The sequence below is a fragment of the Elaeis guineensis genome, chromosome 10, assembly GCF_000442705.2.
Source record: "Elaeis guineensis isolate ETL-2024a chromosome 10, EG11, whole genome shotgun sequence".
Taxonomy (NCBI): domain Eukaryota; kingdom Viridiplantae; phylum Streptophyta; class Magnoliopsida; order Arecales; family Arecaceae; genus Elaeis; species Elaeis guineensis.
This window is the reverse complement of record NC_026002.2, coordinates 28,769,834-28,779,554: the sequence shown is the minus strand read 5'-3', so window position 1 is coordinate 28,779,554 and position 9,721 is coordinate 28,769,834. Positions and strand designations below refer to the sequence as shown.

The window sequence follows — 9,721 nt, the reverse complement described above, 5'->3', positions numbered from 1 at the left end:
TTGTATGAGATCAACATCCCTACATCAAAAGGATCATCAAAGAAATGATATGATTCATATAATAAAAGTATCTATAAATATATATATATAGTTAGCAAAATTAGGAAATGATTTCCATCACATGCGATTGGTCATGTCCACCAAATCTAGTTATATGGTTGGCTGAGGAAATCAAAGAATGATTTTCATGATATATGATTATGTAGCTACGTATCTCTATCTAATTTGGTGCCAAAAGAATCATGGTATGATTTCTATTATAGCTATCAAGATCTATCTAATCTAATGCCAAGAGAATCAAAATTTGATTCCCATCACTCTCCCTCAAATTAGTGTGTGGAGGTCTATAATGCCCAACTTGCCAACAACAAGATGGAATACTTCTTTACTAGGGGTGAAAGTAGTTTGGATATTATCCGTCCGAATCTATTTTCGTATCCGAATAATCCAGATATAGATAAAATTTAAGGATCTGACTAATATCTGTATCTGTATTCAAATATCTAAATTAAAATATAATTCTATATAATTTTATATAGTATTTACTGATTTTTAAGAAAAAATACAATCATATAAATATATTATTAATTTGATTCATCATTTATTTAGTAATATCTTTGATTCTGTTGTTATAAAGTTAGATTATCTAAGTTATATCTGTAATTATATCCATACTTTCAGTATCCGTATCCGTTTAAAATAAATATGGATATGAATTTTTGCATTTGAATAATATTTGTATCTATATTTGTATTCATCAGAAAAAATAATATGGATATGGATATAGTGGTATCCGAACCATATCCGATCCAGTTTCAACCCTATTCTCTATCGAAGACTTTGGTGAAAACATGGGCTAACTGGTGAGTGAAAATAAACTTCGTATGGAGTAGGTTACGCTGAATTTTCTCATGGATGAAATGACAATTCAATTTGATGTACTTCATGCATTTATAGAATATGAGATCGGCAGCAATATAAAAAGCAGTTTTATCATTGTAGTATAATAGAATAGATGTAGAATACGTGAAACCTAGATCATAGGGCAAGTATTTTAATCATTGCATCTTATAGGCCCTTGTAACCATGGCACAATACTCACTTTAGCCAAGGAGTGTGAGACGATAACTTATTTCTTTATCTTCTAAGAAATAGTAGAACAATTAAGAAAAATATAAAATTCAGTAATAAGTCATCGAGTCATGGGCAGCTGGCCCAGCCTAAATCATAATGAGCTATGAGATGGAGAGAGCTAGAAGAAAAAAGAAGAATGCCTTAGCCATGGGTGTCTTGAAAATAGCAAAGCAAGCAAAAGGCGGCATCAAGGTAAGATTTGCAATGTTAATGTATAAATTAACTAAGAATATGGACTAAGTAAAAAATATCAAGCCGAATAACCATAAGGTATATGAGAAGGCCAATGAGGCAGTGGTATGAAGAAAGATCATCAAGCGACTAGCCATCAAAGTCTATGAGCTTTAGATGTTGCTCCATAGGAGTCTTAACAGTTCCGACACTCAAAAGATCCATATCTTTTAGAATTTCTAAAGTATATTTTCATTGTGAAAGATAGATGCCTTTAGAAGATTGACTAATCTTCATGCCCAAAAAATATTAAAAGGTCCTAATGTTGGGTTTGGCATCTCGAATTCGATCCACAGCCAAGAAGCCACCCAAGATAGAGAAGCCCAGCAGACCAAGCCTGCAAATGCAAGCGCGCAGGCCTGCAGACCTATAGGCTCAAGTTGTGGGGGCCCAGGCCCACTGGCACCCATGGCTCGCAGGCGCATAGCGGGCCTGCAGCGTGCGTGGCCAGCAGTGTGCAACCCAGCATGTCGCACGGTCCACCTAGGAGACCACTTCACTTGGTCCACGCACAAGAATACACAATCCGATGGCTGAGGATGCGATCATGAGCTATTTTGCACCATCGAATGGCCAGGAACATGTGCAGGGGCGATCCAATGGCCAAAATGAGTTTTTTGAGTCCCAACAGGAGATTGGATTCGATTAGGACTCAATTTGGGCTCTTTAAAAGCGGCAGACAGGCTGGAAAGAGCGTGTAGCGGCTTGTAGTGGCCAAAGAGCCTTCTTGAGGATTTTTGAGGGTTTTTTGAGAGTTTTTTGTAAGAATTTTTTGTGCCTCTTGTTGAGAGAGAGATTGATGTATGAGGATTGAGAGGGTTTGATCTCCTCTTGTATTTATTCTTTCTTTCATAGTAAAGTTTGCATGTCCTGTGGCGGTAAGATTTAGGCGGATCTACATATTTGATTGTGTCTTTGTATACTTCTCTTCTTTCTTCCTATTGCGGTATCGACATCGTCACCAACAATTACGATCTTGGGTGGGGGATCCATATTCCACACTCGTGAGGGATCCTTCCCAACAAGTGATATCAAAGCACTCGATTGCCCAGGTTGTGACGGTATTGATCGAGGTTGAAGAAGATGGAGAAAACAGGCTCAATCAAGATAGAGATCAATCGGTATGATAGGAAGAGCAATTTCTCCCTATGATAGTAAGGATGAAGGATGTGCTCATCCAACAAAAGTTGATTAATACTCTCTTATGCAAGGAGAAACAGACTACCATGGAGGAGAAAGATTGGAGGTAGCTCCGGATGCAGGCGATAAGTACTATCCACTTGTACTTGATAGATGATGTGGTGATTCATATGCTTAGTGAAACTTCTCCGATGGCGATATAGATGAAGCTCGGAGAGATGTACATGGCGAAGTTACTTATCAACACTCTCTTCTTTTAGAAGTAGTTCTACCAACTGTAGATGAGCATGGAATAGAGTGTGTAGGAGTATCTCAGCAACTTTCAGAAGATCCTCACTGATCTCCCCTCAATGTTAGCAAGAAGGTTGAGAAGAAGATCAGGACATTGGTTTTGCTTTCATCGCTTTTCTCTTCTTTTGAGTTTTTGATGACTGCTCTTCTTATGGAGAAAAATACCATCAAGATAGATGAGGTCACTTCTGTATTTCTCCAAAATGAGGTTCTCAAACGGAAGAATCGAGCTTCGAGTTTAGATGATGACTCAACTATGGTGATGACCGAAAGAGGTGGTAGCAGAGGATGAAGGGGCAGAGGATTGCAAAGTAGGTGGTCCAAATCCAAGTCAAGGGACTACAGCAAGATTCAATGTTACAGGTGTAATGAGTTGAGACATCGAGTTAGAGATTGTCCATAGCTCAAAAATCGGACGAAGGCTACTATAAAGGCAGTCCAAGGTAGTGATATAGAAGAAAGTGATGATGTTTTTCTGGTGTTTGATAAGATATCTACTTCTTTCACACAGTAAATTTTACATTCTGCATGTTTGTATCATATTTGTTGCAGAGAGAAGCTATTTGTCTCCCTAAAAAGCAATGAGAGCACTATTCATTTGTCAGATGGATCGAGCTATGCGATCAAGGATATTAAGACTGTCAGTGTACAGACTTATGATGGAGCAGTGAAGAAATTGGATGAAGTCCGATACATACCAAGCTTCAGGAGTAATCTGATTTTATTAAGCTAATGACAGAATCCTAAAAGTTTTGCACATCAGTAGGGTTGTGTTGAAGGAAAAGAGATATTAAAAATATTATCTCTTGGCAGGGAGCTCAGTACGAGGTGAAACTTCAGGAGCCAGTGGGAGCTTAGAATGAGGTAGAGCTCTAGGTACAGATAGTTGGGCACAAGATAAAAAACTCAGGAGGATGACATGTGACATCACAGGGTGAAGTTTCTATTATCGCGAGAAGCTGCCCCGAGCAGATCTCAGATCAGATAGATCACAGCATATGACAAAGATGAGATCGAGCGACCTAGCTCGACTCATGTTTGTCCATCTATAAGCAGCCAGACATTTATCCTAAGGCATGAGGACGAGATCATCTAAAAGCTCTCAAAGTTATGTGGAGGCTGAATATCGAGTTGAAGTGAAGATTATTGGATTTTGATGCATCAAATTCGATCCACAGCAGAGAAGTCCAAGATGGAGAAGCACAGCAGATCAGGCCCACAAGCACAGGCCGTAGGGTCGGCCTATGGGCGTGCAGGCCTGCCAGCACACACGGCCAGTAGGTGCATGGGCGCCTGCAATGCGAATGGCCCAGAGTAGAGACTATGGCATGCGTGGCCCATAGCACAGTGCCCAGCATGTCGCATGGTCCAGGAGATCGCTTCACACAGTCCATGTGTGGGAATGCACAATCCGACAGCTGAGGGCACGATCGTGAGCTATTTTACGTGATCGAATGATCAGGAATGCATGCAGGGGTGATCAAACGGCTGCAAGGAGTTTTTTGAGTCCCAACAAGAGACTGGATTCAACTAGAACTTGATTTGGGCCCTTTAAAAAGAGCAGACGGGCTAGGAAGAGCGTGTAGTGGCTTGTAGTGACTAGAGAGCTTTCTTGAGGATTTTTTGAGAGCCTTTTGTGAGAGTTTTTTGTGCTTTTTGTTGAAAGAGATATTGATATATGAGGGTTGAAAGGGTTTGATCTCTTCTTGTATTTATTTTTTTTCTATAGTGAAGCTTGCATAGTCCATAAAAGTAAGCTTTGGATTGATCCATGTATTTGTTTGTTTTTATATATCTCTCTTCTTCCTTCCTGTTGTGACATCGACATCGACACCAGCAATTGCCATCTTAGATGGAGAATCTATATTCCGCACTCGTGAGAGATCCTTCCCAATATCCAAATCTTTAATGTAAAATTTGGAGAGGAGATAGACTTAAGAGTATCAATAACCATAGTATTATTACCGATTAAGATAATATCATCAATATGAGCTATAATGAAGAGTTGGGAATTACCTCAAATATAAAAGAAAATGAAATAATCAGCATAAGATTGAATGAAGCCAACATCAAGCAAGGCTTGAGAGAACTTCTGAAACTAATTTCTGCCAGCTTGTTTGAGACCACCAATGACTTGTTCATTTTACAAACTTGATTCTCTCCCAGGTGAGATAAATTGATGGAATTTTTACATGGACTACTTCGGAGAGTTTCCATATAAGAATATATTATTAACATCAAATTGATGAAGATTCCAATCATGAATAATGACAATAGCAAGCAAGCAACTAACTATGATAATTGTTACAATTGGGGCAAAAGTCTTATGGTAGTCAATGCCTTTCTACTATATAAACCCCTTAGCCACAAGCCTGATCGTATATCGCTCTACAGCACCATTAGATTTGTATTTGACCTTATACATCTATTTGCACCCCATAGATTATTTTCCTAGAGAAAGAGGTAATAGTATCTAGACACTATTTGCCTCAAGGACATAAATTTTTTTCTTCATAGCCTCTCGATATTGAGGAGATTTAAGAGCCTGCAAAAAGTTCTAGGTTCAGGAATAAAATTAAAAATAACTAGAAAAGCATGATAAGAGGAGGTAAACTTATCATATATCAAATAGTTGGAGAATGGAAAAGATATAACTTAGGATGAAAACACCGAAAATGAGGATCGTTGGTGTCAGAGTTTAGAGGTGGTAGCAGTGGAGCAGTAATAATCCTTTAGATATGTAGGTCACTTGGTCAGCTGAATAAAATGATATAGGGGTTGGTTTAATGTCACTAGATGATGTAGGAGGTGATTTGGAGAAGATGATAGGTATGAGGTTAATGGGCATAGGTGCAGTAGAGGAAAACTCATGGTTAGAGGATGAAATCATACTGTTATGTAGAATAGTGGAGTAGATAGGAGGTACTGGTACAGATAAAGTAGGGTCAAGGAAAAAAATATTTGCAGGAGCAGGTCGGACTGGGTTAGGAAAAAGAGAACTTAGTGGAATATATTGGAAAAAAAAAATATTTTTAAAGAAATAGATATTTCTACTTGTGAATATTTATTTTGTTTAGATATGATATATCTGATAGCATTTTTGTCTAAAAGAATAACCTATAAAAATATCAGGAATAGCATGAGCTTCAGATTTATGGTTCGTATGGATGTTACAGGCAAAACATAGATAACCAAAAATCCTATAGTGAGCATAACTAAGTCGAGTACTAAACAAACTTTTATATAAAGAACGGTTGGACTAAATTAGAGAGGGAATGCGATTAACCAAGTAAATTGCTGTAAGAACGTAAATGCCTTAAAAATCAAAAGGAAGGTGGACCTAACATTGCAATACACGGGTAATTCAAGTCAAAGTGTATATTTGCATTCACCAACCTCACTTTGTTGGGGTATCCCAACACAATTATATTCATAAATGATGTCCTCAAGGCGTCGAAAATGTAAAGTTCATGATGGAAAAATTCAGAGCCATGATCAATTTTGTTCATTTAATATAGGCGTTATGCTGGATTTTAACAAATGAGGTGAAAGTTTAGATATAATATTGATATTGAGATTTATATTGCATTAAATGCATATGTCGGCCTAATTTGGTATCGAGAGGATTAAGATATGATTTTCATTATAGCTGCCCATATTTGCTTATGTGCCGACAAAATCAAGATATGATTCCCATCATTGGTAAATGATGATAATGTGATTGGAAAAATAGTTTTGAAGAAAAAAGTTTGACTATTTAGCATAATTCAAAAGGTTACAAGGTGGTGGGTTAGTGAATTATATATAACTCTGCAAACTAAGTCGAACCTCCTTTTTTTTTTTTTTTTTTTTTTTTTTTTTTTTTTTTTTTTTTTTTTTTTTTTTTTTTTTTTTAACAATAGTTTCTCCTCCAATTCTAGACTTCTATTTCTATGAGTATACATAAATGCAAGAAAAGGAGCACGCTAAGTCGCTTCAACGTTTCTAATTTTCTACACTTCAATAAATCTTTTAGCTCAAATTTCTTGCTATAAGTGTAATTAATTTTTCAACTCTTTAGTAAATTAGCATTCTAAAGCCCGGAAGCCAACAAAAGTATATTTTCTGCAAGCAAGTCCAGGCAAAGAAATTGCCAACAAAAAAGACAACCGCCCTCCCTCCATAAGGAAATGGTGCAGCAAAAAATTAAAGATTCAGCACCATCCAAATGGTCCAGGACTTTGAAATCATATTCTTTTGATTATCATGCCGCCTTCATGGAGACAGCAGATGATACAGTCATCATCAAAAGATTGGTCCATGACCTTGGCAATGATTTACAAATAAAGCACCTGATGTTGAGGCCATATATTTGATGATGATCCCCAAAACTTTTAGCCCCTTCCAAATCCATCACCAGCCTTGAAAGCTTTTCAGCTCTTACCCAACTGTCCTACACTGACACTTGCAGCCCTTTCCAACAACAAATTCCCTATCACCCGCAGGACATTCCTTCTTCAGCATTCTAATCATAACATATCACCATAACTTGAGAAGTCCACCAACACATAGCATCCAAAGAGTAGATGAACAATCACATGTCAGCCATAGTCTTAGCAGCCAATCAATATCCCAGCCACATAGTCACAAGCTTGTCTCACACATCAAGTCATAAATGTAATGCATTAACCCAACAAAACTCAAATAGACATAGTTCAAAACAGTCCCCTTTTTTATTTGTTGAGTAAAATATCCACGCTAGTATCTAAGCAAGGATAAGGAAAGCAAAATAAAAGCCAACAAAATTCTTCATTTATGGCAACATTATACATTAGAACAGGGGTGACAGTATACTAGATTGATTAAAACCCCCACCCCGCCCCCCATCCTCTTCCTAAACCACAGAAAGAAACAAAAAAAAAAGAAGACAAACATCCAAAACTTCTCCTTTTCTTCTCCTCCCTCTCTCAACTAATAACAGAGTAAAACTAAGCATAGAGAAATCCAGAGGAGAGGGCCATCAAGAGCACAGCAGCCTCCTCCACTTCGCCCATCCTCCTCTTCTTCCTCTCAAGAAGAGATCTCCTCTTAAACAGTACTTCACTTCCCACCCCCAGCATTCTAAGCTTCACCGAAACCCCACCCAACTCTTTGGTGCTACTTTTCTCCTCTCTCATCTGCTTCCTCTCTCTCCTCTCCCCTTCCTTAAGCTCCAGCAGTGCCCTCCTGTTCTTCCGGTATCGAATCCCGCACGCGTTGCAGAGGGACTGCGGATCACCAAAAGAAAGGAAAAAGAACAATGGATCAGACCGGAAGACCCCGCGAAACGAATCAAAATCCAATTTTTCGAATCGATTAGGGTTTAGATCGATCGGTACTACCTTAGGTCCAGAGGGGCCCCCTCGCCAGAGTGGCGTCTTGGTGGTCCGGCAATCCGCACAGCTCTTCAGCTCCCCTGAGCTCTCTCTGCTACTACCCAGATCTATAGTTCCGGTTTCCTGAAGCCAAATCAAAACCAAAAACAGATCAGCGCACTTAAATCCGTTATAGTTTTTTTTTTTTTTTTTTAAAAAACGAAAACAAAGATCAAAATGGAACAAATCGATCCAGGATCTCACCTTTTCACCAGATAGATCCATTAGTCGGTCCAAAATCGCTGCTTTCTCGAAGATCTAAAACGAAAAAAGAAGGCGTACTCCAATCGAGATAGAAGAGAAGACAGGCTTCAAGATCGCTCCTTTAGCCAAGATCTGATGCAGGGGATTGCGGGGGAACAACAAAACCTCACTCTCCCTCGCTCTCTTCGCGAGATCTTTGCTTCCAGCTCCGTTTAACAAGAAGAAGGAGCGATCTTTGAACAGAGAAGAGAAGAGACCGCAGCAAAAGAACAAAACCTCACTACCCCTCGCTAATCTTTGTGAGATCTTTGATCTCTTCTCGATTTAACGTGAAAAAGGCGAGATTTTTAGAGCTTATAAAGAACAAGAAAGCAGAGGAGAGAGAAATCTAGAGAGAGGAGGGAGAATGGAGGGAAACGGAAAGGAATGGAGGGAAAAAGGGAAAAAATAGGAGCAGCGGAATAAGGGAGAAAGGGATCCAATAAAATATAATTAATGTAATAACTCTCTTAACAACTACCAATTTAATTAGATTTAATGAATAAATAAATTAGGGCCTGGACCCAAACAAGCCTCTGGGCGCCGTGCAGCCTTTATTTATTTGCTCGTGCGGGCGTAAGTTACCGTCTCAACCGACATAAGATCGGACACAACTCCCAGATCCCCTGCATACCGTCAAACAGGGGCGTCTCACAAATCTAACGTGCCACCCATAGATTAGCTTTTGGAATACATACACGTGGCCTCCGCCGTGTAAAGCTGGCTGAGTGATGGTTTTGCTGTTTTGTAGAAGATGGCTGATCGGTAATCGGATGCTAGCGCCGCACCTCCACAAAAGCTTAAGGCCGGAGAGAACTCACGAAACCCTAGCGCTGGAAATTTCAGTGAAATGACGGTGATACCCTCGGTGACTTAGATTTGACGGTTGTCTCCGTGTCCGTCGTAGGGGGCGCCACGTGGGATACCTCATCCCGCGGGGCCGTGAGCGGAGTGACGCGTGGGGGTATTTCGGTCATTTGGGGGAGTGAGTAGATGACGTCTGAACGGGATCCGACGGTGCGAAAAGTGGGGGGGAGGTGCCGTACGGGTGGGATCGACCGTTGGGATGGTCCCGGATCGAGCCGGCAGACGTGTCTAGACCGGACGTCCGGCCTGGCTCCACCGTGTCGTGGGGGTGAAGAGGCTTCTGGGTCTGAAAAAATGTGATACAAATGTTGCTTGCTCGGATGGTGTATGATTCATTGACATAGTGAAGCTGAATTCTAAGATAAGGGAAAAGATTGGTACGGGCGGAGTTGAGGTGTTGACGGTTAATCGGATCTCATAAT

General features: G+C 39.7%; 1 protein-coding gene across 1 annotated transcript; it reads right to left on the bottom strand.

Moving 5' to 3' along the window:
- Positions 1-7,639: 7,639 nt before the first annotated feature.
- Positions 7,640-8,758, bottom strand: LOC105052560 (GATA transcription factor 15). The gene is made up of 3 exons (XM_010933401.4): positions 8,394-8,758; positions 8,157-8,273; positions 7,640-8,042 (listed from the first exon to the last, which is right to left on the bottom strand). Exons 1-3 carry the CDS (start codon positions 8,412-8,414, stop codon positions 7,764-7,766), a joined length of 417 nt encoding a protein of 138 aa, XP_010931703.1. The 5' UTR covers positions 8,415-8,758; the 3' UTR covers positions 7,640-7,763.
- Between the last annotated feature and the right edge of the window lie 963 nt (positions 8,759-9,721).

Excerpts from the sequence above, each read along its gene's own strand:
- LOC105052560 (XM_010933401.4), bottom strand. The coding sequence starts at position 8,414 with ATGGATCTATCTGGTGAAAAG. Across the intron at positions 8,274-8,393 it reads TGGATCTATCTGGTGAAAAG|GAAACCGGAACTATAGATCT; the intron begins GTGAGATCCTGG and ends ATTTGGCTTCAG. Across the intron at positions 8,043-8,156 it reads GGGGCCCCTCTGGACCTAAG|TCCCTCTGCAACGCGTGCGG; the intron begins GTAGTACCGATC and ends GGTGATCCGCAG.